General features: G+C 41.9%; 1 protein-coding gene across 1 annotated transcript; it reads left to right on the forward strand.

The window, feature by feature from the left end:
- The first annotated feature begins 2 nt into the window (after window positions 1-2).
- Window positions 3-24,905, forward strand: PCBD2 (pterin-4 alpha-carbinolamine dehydratase 2). The gene is made up of 4 exons (XM_079319458.1): window positions 3-135; window positions 2,910-3,041; window positions 21,386-21,466; window positions 22,981-24,905. Exons 1-4 carry the CDS (start codon window positions 55-57, stop codon window positions 23,074-23,076), a joined length of 390 nt encoding a protein of 129 aa, XP_079175584.1. The 5' UTR covers window positions 3-54; the 3' UTR covers window positions 23,077-24,905.

Raw genomic sequence — 24,905 nt, forward strand, 5'->3', positions numbered from 1 at the left:
TCTGTGTTCGGCCGCGGCTCCTCCCGCGGGGCGGGCCGGCCGGGCCGAGGGGCCATGCCGGGCGGCGCTGGGCTGCGGCGGGCGCTGCTGGCAGCGCGGCGGGCGCTGGGAGGCGCCGGGAGCCCCGCGGCCATGGTGAGGGTGAGGGTGAGGTGGGATCGGGCTGGGCCGTACCGTGCTGTGCTGAACTGAGCCGGGCCGTGCTGAGCTGGGCCGTGCCGTGCCGTGCCGGGCCGGGCCGGGCCGGGCCGTGCCGTGCCGGGCCGTGCCGTGCCGTGCCGTGCCGTGCCGTGCTGTGCTGAGCTGTGCCGGGCCGGGCCGGGCCGCGGCGCGGGGTGGAGCGGCCCCACACAGACAGGCCGCGGGCCCGCGGGCTCGGATCAGTGCCCGGCCCTGTTCCGTAGGAACTGGGGAAATGGGGATTGCTCATTCTGTAGAAGCCTCCGGGGAGACCTGGTTGCCACCGTTCAGTATGTGAAGGGGCAGGGGAGAGCTGGAGAGGCTTTTGGGCAAGGGCGTGGACGGAAATGAGAAGGGGGAATGGCTTCACACTGATGGAAGGTTAGATGGGATATCGGGAAGAAATTCGTCCCCGTGGGAGTGATGAGACCCCGGCACAGGCTGCTCAGGGAAGCTGTGTGTGCCCCATCCCTGCAAGTGTTCATCCAGGCTGGATGGGACGTGAACAAGCTGGTCTAGTGGAACTTGCCCCTGCCCATAGCAGAGGGTGGAACAAGATGGGCTTTAAATCCCTTCCAACCCAGGTCATTCTAAGATTCTGTGTCCCCCTGCCATCCCACCTCACGGCTGATAATGAACAGCACGTGCCTTGCCCCTCAGACATGAGAGTTAGTTCGATTTTTTTTTTTTTAACTTAATAACTGTTTTGCCTGAGCTTCCTCTAAACGAACATTATCGATCAGCCCCACCACCCAACAGCAGCTGGGATGCTCACATTGGCACCCAGTGCCCGTCCTGCTCCCCTGGGGCTCTGTCCATGATGAGCTGCTGTGAGTGTGGAAATGCAATTGGAACATCCCACTTTATCTTTTTCCTTGCTGCTTTCTGCTGCATTTCTGAACATCACGATGTGTCAAGGGATGTGGCCTGCACGATGCAAAATGTGCTCAGTGTTCACCAGGACCTGCATCAAACGTGGTCTCCATATTAAAAACCCTGAGATGGAATTTTACAGTCCCAGTCATGTCAGTGGGCATGTGTCAGGTGAGGTGTCAGAAGGGCACTGCAGTGTCTCCAGAGCTGGCACAGCACATCTCTGCCAGATGGAGAAATGGACTTTGTGTTGTGTCCTGGTCACAGTCCTGGACTTTGCTATCTCAAAAAAAACCACCCACCCTCATGTTTTTTTATGCATTTGCAGACTAATTTCATCTTGTGCCAGATAAAACAGTACATTACAAGACAGCCTTCAGCTTTGGTGATTTTTGTATATTCTGGGAAAAAAAGACTAAGAAATTAATGCCTATGACTGCAGTTATAGCAGTGAAAAATCTGAAATTTATGTTGTTGCAACCACAATGTTGTGTTTGAAGTGTAAAGAGCCTAAATTAGTTCAATTTGGAACTGAAAAACCCATCTCTTCTTACATCTCTGTATCCCCCTAAACACAAACAGCAGCAGGATTGCTGTTAGATTGATTTACTCCATTTGGGGCTTTTTATCCTTTGCTATTGGTGAAAACATTTGTTCTTGTCCCTTGTGCAGCCTAAGGCCTCGCTCAGGGCTCATTAATTGCATTAATTCCTGCTCTGCTCAGACTCTCAGCCCCATCTGGTGGCACTGGGGCTCCTGCTGGAGCACTGGCTGCCAAAGGTGAAAACTCCTGAGCTGCTGAGCTCCCGTGTCTGAGGGAACCTCTGGAGCAAAAGTGCCTTTCTGGAGAATCTCAGAAAGCTGAGCCAGCTGCTAAAATAAAAACTAAACCAATCTGAATGTAGCTGTACTGGGGAGAAAGGTTCTTCCCACTAAAGCCTTGCATTTATCATGAGAGTCCGAGACAGAATATCAGAATGTTCAGAATATGTCTGAGGAAGGGCTCATGCTCTTAGTTCCTGCTTTTAGAAAAAGTATCAAACCTCTTCCAAAGGCCCCACAGAACATTCCTCTGTGTCTGGCTCTGGCCTTGTGTGTGGTTCAGCCCCTGATTCAGACATTTAAGCAGAGTGTTAATCTGTCATGCTTGTGCCCCCAGTGGCATCAGAAGGACTCCTGTCACTTTAGGTAAGCCATACTTAAACACTGGTGCTTTGCAGAATCTAGTGCTTTTACCAGTAGCTTCAAACTTTTTGAAATTGTGTCTGTATTGTCATTTTTTCTTTTTAAGTTAGTTACAAAGTTCTTTGTTCCTTGTAGAACTCCAAGCATGTGCTGTCTTAAAAGTCCATTCCCTCTTTCTTAAAATAGTAAAATACAAAGTAGGTAGAGTGCAATCTCCTGTTTCTCTTCTCTCTTTTGAGATAGGTATTTCCTGATATCTTTTAGCCTTATAATTGTACATTTAGCAAATACTAGCCTGAAAGTTACTTACCAGAAAGAATGGAACATTTGAAAAGTAAATGTTATGGTGCAGCATCTGGATGATTCAGAGGACCAAGGGTACAGGTGTGCTGATGTCCATCTTCATTCCTGTGAAAGAGTCTTTTTACACTAATTTTGTTCAGAAAGCACTTGGCCAAACTTACCTGCCCAAACAAAATCATAGGCCTTGGCTGGTTTAGGTTAAACTGGTCTGTGAAATTATAAACAGTAAGAAACTGCACAGTGAATTTTCCATGTCTTCACCTTTGCACAATACATAACCACAATTTCATCGTGTGGTTTTCTTATTGTTGTACAAAAGAGAACCTCAGCCTCACTTGTGCCATGCCTTCATTTTTTCCCCTCAATAGTCTTCCCAGTCTCACTGGTTGACAACAGAGGAAAGGAATCAAGTTTTACTGGATCTCAAAGCTTCAGGCTGGTCTGAGCTGGGAGAAAGAGATGCCATCTACAAGGAGTTCAATTTCAAAAATTTTAATCAGGTAATGATTGTTATATGCCACTTTTAATATAAAGGAAATGTAATTGCTTTAATTTCCATACAATCCTGATGGGAAAATATTTATATTCAGGAGTTTGGGAGTATCCTGGTGGGGCCAAATCCTCTTGGATTTGCCCTGATGAATTGCTCTCAGATTCTGATCTCATTAGGTGGAGTAAATTAATTCCATGTTGTAGTTGATAAGTAGATTTGTCTAATATTACAGTTTCTTGATTACAATATTCAGACCAGGGTCAAGGTTGGTATTGTGGAATCATACAAAACAGTATTTGATCCTGATTTTTTTTCTTTTTTTCATTACTAGCACTCATAAATGCTGGAAATATATAACTGATGGGCAGTAGGGATCATATCTGGCAGGGAAATACATGAGAAAAATGAGTAAATATAAGAGAGAGCAGAAACTTTTGGCAAGCAAGGTGGGGAAAATAGGAACATTTCACCTTCTAAACAGGAAGACAAAGTTCTAGTATATCCTTGGTTGAGTTGTAATAGCTGATCTTGCAATGTCTTTGGCACACAGAGTGCACAGAGGGCTGGTTTCTATTTACTTCACTGGGGTTTTTGTTTGGAGACAGGATCCAGAGCCACATCTCACACTCAAGAACTTGTCTCAGACATCAGTTATAAACTTGCTTTAGAAATACTGAATTTGTCTTGAGATCCCTGTTCAGCTACATTCCACTAAAAATTCCCTTTTGAGGAATCATGACATTGCTTAGAAAAAGTCATGTTCCCAGAGCATACATTTCCTTTCTGTTTTATTTTGGAGGGAGGAGTGGGCTCTTTCTTGGGAGGGAAGGAATGAGTCTCACTGAGCTGGTTCTTTCCCTCATTATGAAGGGACATGGTAAGCTCCAGTTTGGGGATGCTGTGGGTGTGTAAAGGGACCAGGACCTGTGCTGTGAGCTGTTTATTTATATGGTGTGCCTAAACCTAGGGCAAGATGTTTTAGGAAACCACAGTAAGATGGATAAACAACAAATTGTAATGCTGGCCCTTTTTGTTTTTTGCTATTTCAGTAGTTGTCATAGTAAGGAAAAGCCCAGGCAGTAGAGAGAAGGTGGGTGACCTGAGCTGGGAGAAAGCAAAAGAGAAAACAAGTGCAGAAAAATCTTGCTCATTAGCAGAACATTGCTGGTCCAGGGAGCACATCCAGAGCCCTGAGTACATCTTTAACCTGAATGTTAGTACAGGACAAATAGAATCACATCAGTTCATTTGGAGGGCAGTGAAGGGGAGAAGCCCATGAGAGGGAGCTCACAGGAAGCCTTGGTGAGATGTGCAGCTGGGGGCTGGAGCAACCAGGAATAGAAGTGACCCTTGGAAGAGTTGAGGTCTTCTGACTTGGAATATTCATGAAATGGCATCTCTTCCTGGGTATGATCAAAGTGTTTGTTGGTTCAGCATAACTAGAAATGAAGTTGCTCCTGAAGTTAATAAAAAAGTGGTTTTGCCCATTGTAAATGAGCAACTGAGTTTGATCAGATGGATTTACAGTCCCTGTCTGCTAACAGACAGGTGAGGAGAAAATCAGTGTCCTGCACCAGCAGATATCTGGAAAATGCATTGCTTTGACAAAAATTTACAGAGTTGGGGGGCTTTTTTGACAGTGTAGATTTATCATACAGCATAGGTAGATATACATATGCCTTCCTGATTTAAAGGTGAATGGAGCACATACCAGTATAGGAAGTTGAGTATATGTAAATTAGCTGATTGATAATGATTAAATGTATGTTTATACATTTAGTACCTGTAGTTGTGGGAAGAGTACTTTAAAAAATTGCCACCTGAATTGTTTGGGAGTTATTAGAAGAGCACCTCTCATTCTTAGCTGCTTTCATGGATGTAAGGCAGAAGGTGGGAGCTGACTTCAAAATGGAATTTCTGCCTCCAGTTGGGAGCAAAAGCCATGCAGGTGGGTGCTCTGGGCAGCTCTGGTTGGATCAAGTGTAAATGTGAATATCTAAGGGCAGAATTTCACCTGTTGATTTTTATTTACTGGATTTACTGCAGGGTCCCCTTTGCAGTTGCAGAGGGCAGAAATCATTCCTGTTCTTGTAGTCCTGAAGCAGGCCCAACATGCAAATCCCAAGGGCATTAGATCCTTAGCTGGTATTAGAGAGCAGGTATTTGCCTTTCGATAAGTTGAAGCTGAAAATAAATTTAAATTATGCATGTGTGCTTAATTTTATTAAATTATGCACATATGCTTGTATTTATAATTACTATTAGTAAATATTGTGTTTACTACAACCTAGGAAACGAATGACAAAAGTGGAGCTATACCTGCCTTGTGCTTTGAGAATTTAGTTCTGCAATGAAAAACTGGAACTTATAGGTACAACTGCTTTCATTTAATGTAATAAATAATCTATTTACAGGATTTAAAATGTTTAATAAAAGTCAAAGGACTGAGAAATGTCATTTCCTCAGTGATCTTCTTGCTGCCCTTTTACAGATGGTGTAAAATCAGGTGTGGAAAAAAAAATACCCCACCCCACCCCTCCCCCCAAAAAAAAAAAAGTACTTGAGCTGACATGAAAGGTATTTCAAATTTATGTTTTGCAGATGATATTGGTATGATTAATGTATTCATTGCTTTTTATTTTTATTGCTTCTTGGAGCTAATGTTCATGATGCATGGAAAATTCTGTGGCTTCAAAATCTATGCCAGGTTTACAAAGTCTGTGTATGTCAACAGATGTTAAGAATATAAACACAACTTTTATTATAAAGTTGTGCAAATGTGTAGACATTAGCTTGGTTTATGTATATTATTTTCAGCATGAGAATGAAATGAAACTTCTGTGAAACAAAAGTTATTTAGATTCCTGAAGCTTTCAGGCTGAGATTAGCTCAGTTAAAAGTGATCAGCAGTGAGCTGCCTTTGTAAGGCTGACAAGCTAATGACACTTCTGGCTCAGGGAATTAGTTTGTAACCCAGAATTTGAAAGCACTGATGGTGTTTGTTAGTCTGAAGATACATTTTCATGAAAATGGACTTTGGTGGTACAATTCTCTGAAATAAACTGGAAACCAGCCTGGGATTTCTGCTGAAAACCCTTAGTTGGTTTTGTTGCTGTGGATGCCCACCAAACACCAGTCCTGGGTGACTGGGTGGCATTGGCTCTGTGTTCCCATTATGTGAGGCAGAATCCTGATGGGTTGGTGTTCTGCATCTCATATAAAATACAATACACCAGTGGTGGGGGAAGAAATGCAATTGTAGAGGAGACTGCTGTGTCCAGAAGAGCTGTGCTGATGGCACCAATACCTCTGCTCCTCCTTATGCCCTGCAGTTGCCCTGAGCTGTTGCCTCTTTGGAGTGGCAGGTAGGCAGTGATGAGTTAACACTAGAATCTTTTACCTCCAGGACTCTTGATGGGGTGCACTTGCTCAAAGCCCCTGGGTTGAGTCACTTTTTCATGTGCTTGGCTGTGAGCGAGGTTTTGAAGAGGAGGTGGACTTGGAGCACCTTATGGCAAGTGCCAATCCCAGCTATGCATCTGGGTGCTCATGAACCTCTACAAACCTCACAGCCACATCAGGGAGCTTCTTTGGGGCATCTTTCCCAGGCTGCAGAGCAGAGAAGTGTGGCTGGTGAGGCTTTCAGGGGCTGCTCTTATCCATTCACATCTTTGTGCTACTGAAACAAAACAGTTCTCTTCCAGTGGAGCAAGCCCTCTGCTTCTAGTCTGCTTGAACAAAATTGGGAATTGAGATAGAAAGTTAATTTATGGCTCCAGATGATGCTGGTAACCTCTGCTAGTATTTCAGGTCAGTTCACCTTGGGAGCAGTGATCTGGAAGAGGGGACAGCCTGGTTTAAAGATGTGAATTTCTCCCAGATTCGTCTCAAGCCCAGTCCTGGGCTGGGTGGACAGCTGTAAAAGGCTGTGAGTGCAGGATGCCAAGTGCTCAGTTTGAGTCCTGTATCCAGCTGTTCACTTTCCCTGAATTTGCAGGAACATCTTAGCTCTGAGATTTCCATGTCTCTTGTCAAACTTGGTTGGATTTGACCAGAGGGTTTAAGGGGCAACTGCCTGTGTGATTGCGTTTCCGTTGGTAATCACACCAAGGCAGCAAATGCAGTTAGGAAATTACAAAAGTGGGCAAGTTTACTGATGGTCAGGTTCAGAATTTACAGCTGCTTTCTTTTATAGGGTAAGTCTTTAATTAAGTTTGTTTAAAAAAACAAAAAAAAAAACAACCCAAAAATAATGTAGGAAGTCTCCATAAGATTTCTAACATAATTTTCTAAAATAACAGGAAATCAAATGCTCAAAGAGTGTTAAAGCTATTTCAGATACATTTTTTGTCTTTTGGGGAAGGGGTTGGAAATGGAAGATGAGCCTGAATGGAGGGACAGTATGGAAATGCTGTGCAACCAAGAGTAGAGGCACATGTGTCTCAGTGCAATTTGTGTCTTGGGTTTTGAGAACATTGAAAGATGCACAAAAAATCTAGGGGTATTAAATAAGTTATTATTCTCATTTTGCATTTCCTTTCCAGATTTGCTATCTCTCTTGTTTGGAATCTGGCAGAAAAGAATCAGACAGAGCATGTTACAGTACATGCCTTTTTTCTCCCTCCTGGTGATGCCAGTTTTTTTTTTTTTTCTTTGGCTGTAGGCAGTCATGCTCAGATTTTCCCCTTTAAATTGATGATCCTTGATGTATGATCCCAGTTACACATCCAACCAATGGTAGGATATGCATACTCTTGATTTCTTTCAATGGCAGTACTTGGTGCCAGTGCCTTCAATATAATCTGAGTCTGTCCTTCCTTTTTCTACTCCTGGCACGTTGCTTTGTTTTTTACATTCATCAAAGGTTGGCAAATTTGGTTTTTCACATATAGGTAGTGTATTTAGTTGCCACTTTATGTACTTAATCTTTTGGCTATTTGTCTGAAATATGTCCACGCCTTTTTTGTATTGAAAACATTATATCCCTTAACTTACAATCTGCAGAGTTAAAATGAATTTTATGGTAAATATTCAGTTGTGGACCACATCTCCAGCTTTTTATATGCCACAGTGGTCTTGTGGTTTTTTTTTTCTTCTCCATTGTCTGATAGTGAGGTCATTTCCAGTCCTCTTGAGATATTTTATTCCCAGCCAGATGCAGGCCATATATTAAAAGTAGCACCTGTGGCTAATATCACAGCAGCTTACCATAAATTTACATGGTAACTAGGATTATATCTGTCAAGACTGTTAAAAAATGTCTAGTTTTAATTTGATTTCCAGTATTGAAGGAGCTCTCCAACATTCTGCTTCATAACTATATTTTAAAGGTTAAAATCACTCCATTGTTAAGTTTTATAGCACTCCCAGTGCCCATTAAGTTGATTTGTTAAATGGGGGTCAGAATAAAGCAAGCTGGCTACAGGAGGATCGGAAACCAACCCATTTGTGACAAATTTAGTCCTCGAGTGTGAATCTTCTCAGAGCCCAGGGAGTGATTGGATTCAGGTGCAGCCTGTGTCAGTTGTGTTTAACCTCAAAGCTTTAGCAGCCTCAGCCCAACTGTCACTTCTGCTAATCGAAAGTTGGACCCATTTTCATACATTTTGGGGGGAATGACTATTTTTAATGTAGTATTGCTTTGCCAGCTCCTTCTGCTAGAGTTTCGCATTTGATTGCCTGTCGACTAAAAATAAATTATTTTTTATCCAGCTAGGTAGGTGCTGGTTTTCATATAGGCTTTCTGAAACTGCTTCATTTTCCATTATCCTTTGAGTCCTCTCCCATATGCTGTGATTTGTGCACCTGCAAAGTTATGAAAGTATTTCTGTTGGTAGTTATGTTGTTCACTAACTTCCCAGCGATTATGAATACAATAACCAATCTACAATAAATCATAATTATTTATGAGTGGGTTTACAGAGTTGGGAATATCTTTGTACCTGAAAATAATGAATTTTGGGTATATTTGCCTATTGACATTTTCTTTTATTAGAAACTGATAGTGAAGTTTCTGGGTCTGGCAGAGGTTAACCTGCAGGCTAAAACACAGTCAATGAACTGCATCAAGTGTCTCATAGCAGAGCAGAGTAAAAATATATGATTCCTGGATGGTCACACCTTCCTTGAGTTTATTCTTGGGATTGACTGAGTGAATAAGAGTCTTGCCTTTGAGTTGGCAGGTCAGGGTGCAGCTGTGGGACCTGGATGTGATCCACCTGCCTGTGCTGCTGCCTGCCACTGCCTGTAGGATGAAAGTAGTGCAGGGTCTGGGGGAAATGAAATGAGATATTCCAGAGAGGTGGCTTGTTTGGAAGGTTATGATTCTCCATCCTTAGCCTTGGAGAAGGAGGAGATGACATGGAGCTCTGGTCAGTCTGTCCAGTGATGCTTCCAGGTAATTGGCAGTCAGTGGTGAGAAGTTATGCAAAGCTTGGAGGTCTGTAGTCCTGTTATCTGATTGTGTTTAAGAAGAAATTGAATCCTTGGAGCTGGGAATTGGGAAATAAGGTATTTCTTTTCTTCTCACAGCCATCATGGTCTGCCATATAGAAACCCATAGAATCCTAGAATGGTTTGGGTCGGAAGGGAGCTCAAAGCTCATCTCATTCCAAACCCTTCCACTATCCCAGGTTGCTCCAAGCCCCATCCTACCTGGCTTTGAGCACTTCCAGTGATGGGACAACCACAGCTTCTCTGGGCAACCTGTGCCAGGGCTTCAGCACACTCACAGGGAGAAATTTCATTACAATATCCAATCTAACCCTGTCCTCTGTCAGTTTGAAGCTGTTGCTCCTTGTTCTGTCTCTCCATGCCCTTCTAAGAAGTCCCTCCCTGTCTCTCCTGAAGCCACTTTAGGTGACAGTTCCTCTTTGTGCTGTTTGCCAGGATCTGTGTGTGCAGATGCCACCATCCTTGTGTCTCACCTGTCTGTGGCAGGTGCTGTTACGGTACCCAGGTCACCACTGTAATTTCATTGTGGCACTGCCAATGGTGTCAGGCCACTGGGGTTATTTAAAATGTCACTATTAATCATATTTAAATAAAAATAATTATCTTTAAATTGAAAACTCACGAGTGGTCATATGTCCTTCATCTCCTTCATCATGCAAAATGTCCCATACTGGTTGTGGTAGAGTTTGCATCAGTTTTGGTGTTGTTTTTTCTGTGACTTAACTGTAATTTGGCATACTCATTTTCTTAATGAGCCAAGTCGTATTTCTCCCTAGAATATACCATTATTTTATTGTTTATAATTATTGGGCTGTGGTGTTTCTAATTGCTGGATTTCCCCCTCAGTAGATGTGTTATATCTCCTTTTATGCACTCCACTGCTTAAAATCTTCCCAGTTGACCTTTGGGCTGCTCTCCAGTTGACTCCAATACAAATACTTTTCTTAATAGATGGATTTATTATCACTCAAGTAAAAATTATTACAGCATTTGTCTTATACTTGTTGCATGCATCGATCATAAAATGCAAAAGAAATTATTTGTCAAAATGCCTTTTGGATCTCACAAGCTGTCTTATAGATTTGTAGCAAAAGAAAGTTTCTCTTTTTTTTTCAGCTGCACAGATTGATTGTTTCAATTAAAGAGAACAAACAGTGTTCTATCAGCAATATGGACAGCTCAAAGAGATAAATGGGAGCAAGTCTATCTAATTTTAGCTGCAGTATGGACACTTTCCATGATAAAACACCTTTGGAAAATGAATGGAAAATTCAGTGGATTTGAATTCAGTTGAATGGCTTCATTTGGGAAAATGGAAATATGACTGCCTCTTCTGAAGAAGATAATCACTCAGATGAATATTTTTATCTTTTTAGTTAAGGAAAACTGGTTTCTCAGAACTCCTTTATGCAATAAAATTTATTTTTAAGGGGGCACTGGAATGATACTGATTAAATGCAATCCTGGTTGTTTAACCTTTTGCATCCCCTTGCTTTTGGACCAATGCCTGCCTACGGTGTCAAACTGTAAATTGCCTTTAGCACCAGCAGCTCTCACTTTCTCATTCTCCCACAAAGGAGCGCCACGCTTTGAGATATTATTCTCTGCGGCTGTAATTAAAAATGGGCTCCGGCTGGCAGAATAAACTCAAATAAAGCTGCAACGCCCCTATTCCAAAATGAACCATTACTCACCAAAAGCACATCAAACCCACTTAGCGGCCACGCGTTAATCCCGCCCTGGGCGGGTTCAGGCTCTAATGCACACTGTTTTACACGTTAAGGGGTTTGAAGTGGCGGGGCAGCGCTGACCTTTCGCATCTGCTGCTCTCGCAGTAGGAATCTCCGCTCGCCGCTCCCTGTCAGGGCGGATTAGCCTGACAAAGTGCAGCTCTTCTGCTGGCTGCAATTTCGGGTTTTGATCAGAATTATTTCTTTCACAAACAATCACGTTTGGCTAAAATGTTACATCTGCTCTGAAAAGCCACTGGCAGGGCCCTCGTTTATCAAGGCGAGGCGTGTGGAGGCTTTTTAGCCCTCTTTTATAAAGCTGCAACACCACTTCACGTGGCTTCTTTGGGGAGAGCTCCCTTTCTTGCTCTTCCCCTTTTAGTTTCCTTTGGCTGAGATGAAAAGTAATTTTGGACAAACGTGAAGCTGGTTGTGATATCATGGAGGGGTTTGGTGGGGACACAGTGATGAGTTGGGAAGCCCTGTGCTAAGTCAGTGCTGTGCTGTTGGGTTTATTTATTGCCAAGGATACTTTGAAGAAAAATGTTATTTATTCCTATGATCAGAGGAAAAAGCCCTGATTACATGATCTACCGTGATTTTCCTCGGGCTGGGGTGAGAATAACAACAGATAGTTAAGTACATGTCTGTGTATGTCCAAGGTGTCCCTGGTCGAGGGAACATTTACTCTGTTTTACAATGGGTGGCTGCTTGTAATGAGCAAAAACACTGTTAACTGTACAAGCCCAGAATGTTTGGTTTATGTATGCGTCTTGTAATACCGAATCTAACAAAAAATCCAAGAGTAGTACAAAGGGTTTCCCTTTGTGGTGTGATCATATGGATTTCTAAAAGAAATTTGGTGTTCACTGGAGGACTCTGAATTACTATTTGCCTCCTCTCCTGAGCCTGTGTCTGTTTCCAGATGGACCAGTGTACAAGCAGTGCGGGTTGCCCAGAGAAACCTTGGTGTTCTGGTAAAAAAACAACCAACAAAAACCCCATAGAACTTCTCAAAATATGACTCATTGAACATACTCTGTCACTTCCAGGCATGTGCTTGGAGCATAAGAATGGGTCTGAAGACAGTGGATAGATAATGTTGAGTGCAGGTTGACTACCTGAATTGTTGGCAGTCAGGTGAGTTTATCCTAATAACATCTTCATGCAGCTGCTTTTATCCTTTTATCTGTGACCTGCTCCAGCCATTCTTCCAAACAGCAGAGACAGGAGATGAAGCTCAGGTCAAGGTGACCTACAAATCACAGGGGGAGCAGTGGGCATGGGACACCAGGCAACAGACCCGACTGTGAGGAGCTTGAAGGATGCCCCATCTTGTCTGGGAAAATTCTTGGTCTGTCCTACTCTTTTTTCCCAAATGATCTGTTGTTTCTAATGTCTTGTTTTGAAAATAACATCTGAATTTTATGGTGCAATATAAACTAGCAGCCTGCCAGTGCTGGCCAGGTGAGTCTCCTCCTGAATTTACTGCCCCTGTTTATCATCTAAACTCTTCTACTATAAAAGGTGTCCAAACATTAAAACTTTTCTAGCAACAGTAGGACACCTTCAGCAGTTCAGTTGAGTGAAATAATTCCCTTACAGGATCTGCAGTAAATGGTCCTTAGTTTGCTTTATTGCAAATCCCATATCTTTTTAGCTTCTGGCTTGGCCAAAAGAATGATAGGAAAACCTGTCCAAATTCCTCACATCTCCATCATGTTTTCTCTGTTGCATGTTTGAATTGCTGAACTTGTCTTTAAAAGAACCAACTAAACCAAAAAAGCTGTTAGGATAGTAGAAGATGAAATGGTCATGAGACCAACATCTTCTCTTAATCCATCATAAAGCAAAGCCTTTCTTACCACTCTTTGATGTGATCTTAGGATCATAAATGGCAGAGATTTAGAGGATTATCAGAGGCAGGATATGATTGCCCTTGGATGCTCAGCAGAGAAAACGTTGGATATTAAACTGATAGTATATGTAATCTTGGCCAGAAGACCAAGGAGAATTTTGTCTGAGCATCCTTGTGTTATCAACAGCATGGATGGCATGTGAACTTCACTTTCATGTCTACAGAATGAAATAATTCCTTTGCATATGAGTAAAAACAAACATTGGAGAAAATTGCAGAATATTTTGTTCTGCTCCAGTTGAATCTGTTTCATCCAAAATGTGGCATGATGGGATAATGAACTTCTCTGTTCTACACCATACCTGCATTCTGTAAAAGTCAGAGGTTTTGAGAAACTTTTACAAGTGGAACATTCACTTAAAATAGTTCTGATTTGCTCTGGTTTATGAGACCTTCGTGCCATGGGCTGGCATTGTGCTTTCGAGGATGATTCATTGCCCTCTGCCTTAGCAGAGGGCTCAGGTGCCTGAATTCAGAAGGTTGGAACTGGGGACTCCCTGCACCTTATTGCTACTTTATTTTTATTGTGGTTTGTGTGATGGCTTTATTACAGTACAGCCAGGGGTTGGACCAAACATTAATTTTAGCATGTCAAATTATCATTACTCTTTCAATTGTGCAGCCAAGAGAGTTTATTATTTTAAGTGCGTGATTACTTTAGCAGGTGCTCAGTTAATGGGGACTTCACTGTGTTACTTCATGTTTTTAGGTAGGGTGCAAAAAGCTCATTTTAAAAAGTCATGTTTTTTGAAATAGCTATTTTATTTGGTGCAAACGTCCTAAGCACAACCTTTATATTCCATTTTTTAGCACAAAGCACACAAAAATGGCTTGGGAGGTGGAGAGCCACATTGAGATTATGATGTAGCTGAAGGATTTCTTCCATGTTCTAGTTCAGACCTCAAACCTGGGATTATTTCCCTCTTTTTTTTTCCTGGAAAATGTAATTTAGAGATCTACAGTTTTTAATAAATAAAATAGTATTTATTAGTCTATGTTTATAAGTGCTGAGGGACTAGGAAAAAAAAAAAAGGAAAAATAAAAGCATTTATTTTCTATATTCTGATATGAAATGATGTATCACAAATACCACATGACCTAGTTCCAGGTGTGGTTGGGACTTAGGGTATCTGCTTATTTTGAAGAAGTTGTTATGGGCAACTATCACTATATTTATCTACCTATTAACAAATTAATGTATTTTGTAATATGGTTGTATTGGCATTGAAACATTTATCACTTCCAGAAAGTTTTTATGCTGCCTTAAGGCATCTTCATGTTCTCTGACTTCTACTCCATCAAGTCTGTAAATCTTTCTGGTGGAACAGGTGATTAATTTTGGTGTGAAGTCTGTTTATTGAATCACCAAGAATATTATCTGTGTTCTGTTCATGAAAGCCAATCATGGCAAGTGCAATCACTTAAAATAAAAAGGAGAACAGGAAAAATTATCCTCAGCATGGAGTCTGCTGGAAAAGTCAAGATGTGATGAAGAAGAAGATAACACATGTAACATTTTATGTTTTATTACTATCAGTAAGAGAAAGAAGGCCAAAATTCAGCAGTTGTTAAAATGCTGATATAAACAGGCTGAGGTTTGTTGTGCAGATTGCACACAAGGGTTTTTTACATACTAAATGAGCTTGAGAGGGGGAGGAGACCAAAGCAAGGAGCAGGATTTAAGTGCAGCAGCTGAGTGCTCTCTGCCTTCCTCAAAGTCTGTTTCCTTGCATTAATCTGTGTCCATTGACCATTGCAAAATAATTGAATTTGCTTTTCAAACTGGTTGAATCTCAGATGGGCAAATGACACTTGGATCTCCTTTATGACAGTTAATGGTTTTAAAGTGAAAGAGGGTAGATTTAGATTGGATATAGAAATAAATTCTTCCCTGTCAGTTCTGGCACAGGTTGCTCAGAAAAGCTGTGAATGCCCCATCCCTGGAGTGTTCAAGGCCAGGTTGGATGGGGCTTGGAGCAGCCTGGGATAGTGGAAGATGTTCCTGCCCATGTCAGGGGAGTAGAACTAGATGGTGTTTTAAGTACCTTCCAGCCCAAACCATTCTGTCCTCCTGATCCTGTGATGTCAAAGCTTCAGTCACTGCTGAGCTGGGAAGATGAATCCTTGAACTCCTTCAGCTTTGGTGAGCTGCATCTCAAGCACTGTGAGAACTGTGTTGTGTCCAGTGCTGCACTGGGTCTAGAGGGTGCTGAGTGAGTGCAAACTTCCCTTTGCCACAGTGCTGGGACAGCATTCCTCAAATTGCCTTTGGTCATTCCTGTGGCTCTTAACATTGTACCAGTACCTGTGAGAAACATCCCCATCAAGGCAAGGCTGTGCTCCCAGCTCCACTCCTCTCTGCCTCCATTTATTCTTCATCTTCTTCAAATTGGTAAATCATATGACAATAAACAGAAATACTCTCAGTGAAGAGAGAAGGGGAAACTGTTGTTTATCTGGTCAGGTGGTTTAGATTAGCAGTGATGCTGGTCTGTATTATGTTACTTTAAATCATAGTGTCCCAACAGGACATAAATTATGAAGATTGTTACAGTATGTTTCATCCAATGTAAGATCAACAAATCGGAATAATTTTTCTAATAGGAAAATCAGTGCTTTGGCAAAGTTATTGTTGAAGAATTTAATTTAACTTGAGCTTTGCTTGCATTATTTCTTAATATATAAAAACTATTTGCACAATGTACCACGTATAAACATTTTTAGAATCAAAGGCAAGAATGCCTTTTCCAAGATTACATAGAGTGGCAAACTACTTAGAATAGATCAGTGTTTGTGCTTTTGCTGTCAAAAATGTTTGATATAGAGCTGGCAAGCCGGTTTCTTAACTGACATAATTGTAAACAAGTGTTGGGAGACAGAAACAGCGTTCTTTGGAGAACATGGTGTAAAGGTTTGCACGTTCTCTGCCACACATCTAACACTGCAATGTTTACAGCTGCAATAGGAATGTAAATAGGTAACTTTTTTTAGAGTATAAAGCAGCATTGCACTTTTGTGCAAATGATGTATGCAGATAAGTATGGAGGATGCAAGTGGTCAGCTCTGGATTTTCAAAGAACATTGGGAATGCAGAAAAAGCATTGACAATTCAGTTGGAAATTGTAGTTGTGTGTTTTTTTCCAGTTTCAGATAATGCAGTGAAGACAGAAGCAGCATCTCAGTCCATGCCAGAGTGTCTCTGGTATTATTTTTCCATCCTTTCCCCTCATTATTATCCTTCAGAGTTAAGAGTACTGCTTTCCCCAGTCACAGGTTATGCTGTGGAATGAGAGGGTTGCCTCTGTTCACAATATTTTGCTTCTCGAGCTATTAAAGAGAAGAAAATCAAATTTCTACCAGAGGTTCATCAGATGTTGTTCACCTTCAGACCCTGCTGGCTGTCCAGGCCAGGATGGGTGGAATGGAGAGGCAATTGAGGCACAATGCCTGATCTGCCTTGTGCATGCCTTGAAGCCCCAGCAGGGAGACATGAGTATCCTAAGTTTAGCTTTATTTTGGTGCATGTTTATTTGCATTCTTAATTACTGTCCCAGTCATGGATTGATGTTAAAAAGGTGGGGCGAGTAATGAGATGTTCATATGATTTATGTTGTGTATGAATCCTGACACAGAAAAAAGGAGGAAAATACCTAATGTCACGTGAATCCAGTGTCCCTGAGGATGGTTCAGGCAGATTGATGATGTCAACAGAGAAGAATCCCAATATGGGCATGTGGTTTTGGGAATGAATACCTGTCCTTCTGTACTGCCATCACCTTCTTAAATACTAGTCAGATTCCTCTTTTTTTGTGTTTTAACTATGTTGTCATTTTCATATAAAGAGTGTAGCTTCGTGAAGTGATTTATGCATATTTATATGATAAAAGTATTTAGTGATGGAGTAAATAGAATCAAAATGAAACAAAGTCCTTTTTTTTTTCCTTAGAGCACAAGAGAAAATGTCATGAGAGCCCTTGTGACTAGCAGCTAATTCTGATTTGCAATACCTTGACTTTAAAGAGCTTTTTGCTTTTATCTGATGGCTTGTAGCTCACTGTTAGCTAGTAATGTCAGCTGGATATGTGAAAGCTTCTGGAGTTTGGGAGTGAACCCTAATGATTGATTTTATTGTTACAAGTGTCAAACTGCTAAGGAGAATACATGCTGTACCCTGGGTACTTTTTACTCAGGTGAGTGGAGGGCAGATGTGTGAGATGTAGTCATCTCCTGTGTGACAGTGTCACTGTAACCTGAGTAATTTATTAATTTCCCACTGATAAATGGTACAGATGCAGCCTGGGTGGCAGGGGAAGGGAAGACAGGTAGCCCTCTCACTGCAGGTCAGGGTTAATGCTACCTCCAGCGTTACAATGACAGATGGGAGGCAGAAAAACCTTCATGTACTTGTGATTAGCACATGCTTTCCTTGGCTGGGTGTCCAGAGGATTTAAGAAGCTTGAGTGCACACTTCATTTTAAAACAAACAAACAAATAAAAAGTGTGCATGGTTATATTGTTAAGCCTTTCAGCTGTTTTGCTTAAATATCTCCACTTTGAGTCAAGTACTGTCAGCTGCTTGCTTCTGGAGATGTGCAGGGATGATCCATCATGAGGGACTTGCAGTGGGTGATGTATGAGCACAACACAACGACCTGTGAGCCTTTGATGTATAACTCATCAAGATAATGTTGGCAAGCATTGGACAAAAGCAGTATGTTTAAAAAGTATTAAGATGAATGTATTCCTTGCTTAAGAAGTGTGAAAGGAAGAATAATAGCAGATTAGCTCTGGGATCCTGCAGTTCTCCCAGAGCTGTGCAGCGCTGTGTGGAGCAGAGGGGTGGATGAAATTTCATGTTTCCTCTCACTTCTGACAGCAGTGTCTGGCCCTGGTTTTCCCATTCTCAAGCAACAAAAGTAACATTAAGTCATATTTTGTGATAGTGGATTAGATCAGTTTCAAGAGCAGCTTGACCAGTCACAAAACATTATGAGACAGCTGAATGATTTTAAAGTTTACCTTGATATTTTTTCACTTTTTTAGTTAGCTTGTTTTTCTAAGAGTAGTCCTGATTTTTATCTCATGGAGACATAATGGGGCTGCTAGTATTTAAGAAACATTTTAGATGTGGTGTTACAACTGAAACATCAGTAGTTTTTAGTTCCTTCTTTCATGATCTTAAAAGACATGAAGGGAAGAGATGTACCAGCACATCCAAGGTGTCTTGTCTGTGCAGGATTGCTTCACTCTTTAGTTATATTGCTCTTCATGGTTCATTGCAGGGACTCAGCACTCTGCACCCCTTGGGTGGTGGGATCTATATATATGGAGTCCCCTGAATTTCTGGATATTTTTTTAGCCCAAATGTCCTAAAAGGGTTAGATTAAAAATGTGTCTAGTATGCCTAGTACTGAAAAACCAGAATACTTCATAATATATACTACATCAAGGTCTCTTTTAATACTTCTTTATGGCTTCTAGAAAATGCACAAACCCTTCTTTTTCTCGTCTTTTTATTTTTGAGGGAAAAATCAGAAAAAGTTCTCGTCTGGGACTGAGGGACTGCAGATCCCTGTTATTAATAGAGTGAAACTCAAGACTGTGTTGGGTCTCACTGTCATGAGTGAAGTGGTTGTCCCACTTTTACCCAGAAATGTGTGATGGTCTGATAAACTCTGCTCACCAGTGCAGTCTTGACAATGATCTTGCACTGCAGACTGCATAATAATTTTCATTATTTTTAATTAAAGTTGAAGAAGTGCAGACTCCTGCTCAAATTAAGGTTGGTTGTGTTGCCGGAATGCGGTAATTACTTTAATTGATCACAAGATAGTTTCCTTGATCACCAATTAGACCAAATTACCGATCAAGTTTCAAGACGTGAAGAAATGTCCAAACTGATTTTGTGTAATAGAGTTTTCATATTTAATCAAACCTAAAGATCTTTTCCTTCCAGAGACAGTTGTATTTTCCTAAAGAAAGGTTAAGGCTCTACAAATATAAAGGTGATTAATAAACAATAGCGTTCCAATTCATTTAATTAGCAAAGGAAGTATTTAAGACCGTAATGGAGATTGGGTTGGTGAAATTGCTCAGTAGAACCACAGCTCATTTTTTTAGTGAGAGATGCATTTTGTGTGTAATAAAGTAAATTAAAATGCAAAGAGTAAGTTGCTGTGGGTAATGTGCAGTGAGGGAGAACGTCTCCAAGCAGAGCAGGGCATGCACGACGGCAGGCAGGCTTCATCCTTCACTGGGACACTGGATTGCCCTGACTGGGACAGTTGAGGGCAGCTGGAGCAGCAAGCAGCAAGATGTGTCCTGGGGAGAGTCCTCTGTGCTGGAATTTATTCCTTTTCGTGAGTTGGAGCCTCAAGTTGAGCAGTCTTCGGTAGGATGCACAGTTTTGTGACCGATGTCCATTTTATCCAGCTGGAGACTCTACTCTCTGTGGGGAAGGGGCAGTGGAATGTCATGTTGGACTGGGGGGATTTGATGGTCTGCTGATGAGGAGGATTTGTCATCTGAAGTGTGGAGGAAGATCTACAGAGCAAATTAATTTTTTAGAGTAATTTGGTTGTGTAATTCTGTGTGTGCTTTCGTTAGAGCAATGATTGTTGTCTCACCATCAGTGACTGAAGTGTGACCTGGGTCTGTACCTGGGCAGGTGAGTTCCTGGGATGAACAGACACCAATAGAGCATACACAAACCTGCTAGGGGGTTTTATAAATTTATTTTTATTTTTTACCTTGCTATTTATTTCTGTACAGGCAATTTGGCTGCAGACACACTGCTGTTTTAAACTATTGAAGATATATCTGTGTATAGATTGCTGTGTTGAAAATAGCATTTTATTAAGACCACAGACACTCTAAAAACATTTAAATCAACACTATTAATGGAGGAGTTTTCCAAATCATTGCTAACATCTGATGCACAACTTGCAGCTTTTTACTTCAAAGCATGCTGCTGAAACATGGGCGAATTTTTTAAAGTAATTGTTCATTCAAAGTAAAACTAAACTGAGCAAGAGCTTCAAGGGAAGTTAGATTCTTCTGAATTTTGGAAAGCTCTTGGGTCAAAGAAAAAAAGCTTTTTAATTGCTGACAGTTTGGTGATTTCCAAATGACAAACCTCATTGGAATGATTTTCTCTGATTATAACGTTTGCATTCATTTGACTGGCAAAGCGACCAACAAAGTAATTCTTCATCCAGGCACCAATTCTTTTTTTTTTCCTTAAAGGTTTTTGCAATTTGTGAGAGGGAAAAAGACTTGAAACTATTATCAACCATTATATGTTATTCATTGACCACATGTTTGTTTGAAATGGCCATCGCTTGGTGGAATGCAGGCTATATACATTCTCATCCATAAATTAGCACTAAAAACCTACCTAAATCAGGTATGGTTTTGTGGAGATTGTTGCATTATAATCTGAACCAGACTGTAATGTGGATGTTCCTCTAGCTTTGCATCTTAATTCAGGTCCTGAACCCAATGGATGGAGCTTGGTATGAACAAAGCATGCTGCTGACAGGCGTCCTGCTCACGCTCCCAGGCCCTTTGGGCCCCCCTGCATAATTACAGTCTTGATTTGCATGGACATTCTAATTTGCTTTATAATGCACTGATTTTCTTCTAAGTATTTGGGCAAGGGCCTGCTATTATTTTCCTTTTGAGGCTATGATAAAACCTGCGTCCTGGGGGAGCATGTAGGGACAGAGGATTGGAAAATATATTTTAACTCATTTAAAGGGAAAATATGTCTCATAAAGCTGAGGGGCAGGCCCAACTGCTGCCTTTTTCTCCCCAGTAAAATAAATAGCAAAATGGTTAAATAGAGGGATGTATTTCTGGAAGTAGTGTTGATCATACTGTGACATAGTGCTTAATTAGAAATGGCACGTTTCTAAGATGCAGTAGGGGTTGGGGGACTTGGGATGGGTGTTTAAAATCCTTGCTGATGCCAGAGGTAAAATCATTGCTATCATGCAATAGCTTTGAGTCCAGGGCTAAGTGACATTGAGCAGGGTGATTTATCAGGGTGTGCAGGGGATCATTTCAGCTATATTGGAAAATGCATCAGTGGCATGAGAAGGTAAATGCCTCTTTAGCACACACAAACTCATGGTGCAGCCATCTGGGGCAGATTGAGGAGATTTTGAGATTTTGGAGTGAATCTTGCCAATCCACTGCCAATCCTGGCAGGTGGAGGAGTATTTTCCTCTTTGTTCTCTTTTTCCCTAGGCTTTTGGATTTATGACACGTGTTGCTCTGCAAGCAGAGAAGATGAATCACCACCCGGAATGGTTTAATGTCTACAGCAAGGTAACGTGTTCACCACTCCTAGTTACTCACACAGCAGTGGAGTTAAGGAGAATAAACCACCAGCCCATTCTCTCTGCCTTTATTTGTAGCTTGTCTACAAGGTAAGGGAATGGGAAGTGTCTCTATAAGGAGATTTGAGATTTTAAAGAGATGCTGAGATTTGCAGTGGTGAGGAATCAAGAATGAAGCTCTTTGCGCCTGCTGCCAGCTGTAAGGTTGAGGCCTGTGGCTTCACCTCTCTGGCTGAGATCTAAAAGTAAAACAGAAGCCTTTAAACTCTTATTTAGCCAACCTGAATAAATTACTGTTTTAAAACTACTCACCAGCTCTCATTCCTGTCTGTGCAGCAGGTCAGGAACTCAGCGGTGTAGGGTAGCAGACTGTTGGTACCTAAATGGGAGCCTGGCAGTCTCAATTTAGATTTGATTTTTAAAAAATTGTAGGCTCCTATGTCTCAACATAGCAGCTTATAAAATTTGTTTATAATATTACCTAACTGATGGTGGTCTCATATTTACAAGGGTTACAAGGATTACTGCAACCCTCGAATGAAAGGTGCTGTGTGAAGGGAGAAATTATTGCTCTCCCTTCAGTTTTATTTTCTAATACTTCTCATTGCATTGTATCACATTGTTTGTTGTAGCATTTAGTGAATAAATAGCAATCCCACTAAAAATATACCAAAAGAAAGGACATGTGGACAAGCAGTCTGTGGCACAGACCACCACCCCCAGAGCAGGACATGCCACCTCTCCCTGCAGCTGAAGCTCCCAGCAGAGACTCTTCTTCATCAGCAATTCATGTCACCCTGTTCAAGGGACATTAAATGATGATTGGAAAAAGCCTGATCACCTACTCTTCCTGATTTATATATATATTTTTTTTTTATTTCTAGAATATTCAGAATTTGTCTTTTTTTTCCTTTTGAGTCTTTCCAAAATATCAATCAAAGGCAAGACAAAATAATGCCCAATTTGTCTTCTGGCTCAGTCTAAACAGACCTGTGAGGCAGCTGTGTCACTAATACTTTTTTTTAAATTTTATTTTCTTCTTTCTTTCTTTTTTTTTTTTTTTTCTTTATTTAATTACTCTGCAGCAGGCTTAGGAATTTTTTCACCTTTGGGATGCTGGTTTTAAACAAAATGTGAGCCTCTGACCCAGCTCTTGGCAGCTTGGTCACTGGCCCAGGTTCTTCATGAAACTGATCCATGGAATTTAAATGTAAAGAGTGAATGATTTAATCAGACACCTTTCCTTGGATGAAACCCAAGAATGCAAAGCTTGTGTTATTCTGCAAAGGGGCTCATCTGGTGAGATTCCAGGCTCTGTAAAGCCTCCTCACCTACAGCGTTTTCTGGTTTACATGAGCAGGGAGGGTCCAGCTTGGGGCTTATCAGGAGCACCAAGTAGAACCAGCTCTATGGAGACACACAGCATTCCCAGTGAACTGCTGTTCAGCTTATGTGTCAGAGATCAAAATGCCTTTGTGACCTCTTTCTTTTCCTTTGTGACAGGTTCAGATAACTCTGATTTCCCACGACTGCGGGGGACTGACCAAGAGAGACGTGAAGCTGGCTCAGTTTATTGACAAAGCTGCTGCCTCAGTTTAACCAGGATGTAAATGGCTTTAATACAGTGTCCACCTATATTCTGTGTTTAAATGGGATCCCTTTTTCCTTGTAATCCTTATTTCCAAAACTTGTAGAGGGTAACTATTTTATAAAAGGAGTGGCAGAGCTTGTCTGACCTTCAATACCTTAGTCTTGAGACTCCTTTGGATTCCCATTGCTGGCTCTGCAGGAGGATGTAGTGCTTAAACCAGCAATAAATAAGTTTTCAACAATTCTTTTTTAGAAACTAAACTGAGCTGGAATGAAACCAGGAGCCCACCCATGTGGGCTACGCCCATGGGATTGGTGGCAGCTGCCATATGAGCTTCCCCCATGCCGGGTGGCTTCCCTCCTATGGATTTGTACATACCTGCACTTGAAACAGTGTAAGAGCAGCTTGGCCAGGTCAGTCCCCTCTGGCTTGGTACCATCATCTCTTGCAGTGACCAGTGACAAGGACACTGGGGAGAGCAGTGCAAGCTGCTGCTGATGTGTCCTTGGAGTTGCAGTTCAACTGGCAGGAACAGCTGTATCCAAAGTTGCTGCTTGAGAGCTTTTCCCCATCTGAGAGTATAGAATCACATAACCACAGACTGGTTTGGGTTGGAAGGAGCCTTAAAGCTCATCTTGTTTCACCCCCCTGCTGTGGGCAGAGTCACCTTCCACTAGATCAGTTTGCTCCAAGCCCCATCCAGGCTGGCTTGGACACTCTGAGGTGCAGGACTGGATCTTGGAGTTGCTGGAAACTTTAGCACTGGTACTGCAAGTACAAAAAAGTCCCATTGAGTTCCCAGCTTTCACTGGGAAATGAATGAAATGAATGAATGAAGCATGTGCTTAAATGCTTGGCCAGGTGAGTGCTCAGCACCGTGCAGGATTGAGCCACTGTTGGTGGTGTAATGCTCCAGTACCTGCTGGATCAGACGGGGGGTGACTTGGCCAGGTGCCTGGAGCCCTGGCCAGGGCTGCCCCTGGTGAAGGAAGTGGCATTAGCAGGATTCTTGCTAAGCTGGGCTTGACTGAAGCTATGCTCACCCACTTTTCCTCATAGCTAGAATTACTCATTGCAAACGTTGTTGCAGGAGTCGCAGATCCGACAGCGTTTAAAATCATTTTCCCCGTGCTTTGAAATGTCTTTGTTTCCATTCCGTGATCCTCCCCGAGCCAGATGTCAGTGCCGGCAGGCAGGTTTCATCCCTTTAAAGCTTGCAGGAGGGCTGCAGGCGCTGAGAGTGTCCCCGGCGTGCTCTGTCGTGTCCCGGAGCCGCTCGGATCGCCGCGCTGCGTTCATGGCTCGGTGGCACCCGCGGCGCCGCTGCCGGAGCCCCTATCGGCCGTGCTTGCGAGGTGTGTGGTCTCCCGGATATTTTGGGATGCAGAATGCCATGAGCTGCCGCCCAAGTGACTGTGTTGATAAAATGAGAAAGGTATTTTTTGTAAATCCTTAGCAAACGCACAGTCACGTGCTAATTGGTCGCACGCAGGAAGCAAGATGGGGTTTATTGTCAGTAACCCTGCTTGGGATATCAAGTTAATACCTAAAAGGACCCAAATTCGGACTTCGTGCTCAGCTGTTCTTTTCTCACAAGTGCCTTTCCCCAGTGAGGTGGAGGATTTCCCTGATATGGTTTGAAAATGGTCACTGCTGTGAAGAGTGAATAAAACTAAAACAAACAACCAGGCTGTGATGTCTCCTGTTACTGGTGGGGAAGCTTCACCCAAAGTTTTGACAAGATATCTAATGAACTGTGAAAAGTCTGTTGTTCAGAATTTATATATAACACGTGGGCTTTGAATAAAACCAATAAAAGCAAATTCTTCCTTTGTAA

Source organism: Erithacus rubecula (genome assembly GCF_903797595.1).
Source record: "Erithacus rubecula genome assembly, chromosome: 16".
Taxonomy (NCBI): Eukaryota; Metazoa; Chordata; class Aves; order Passeriformes; family Muscicapidae; genus Erithacus; species Erithacus rubecula.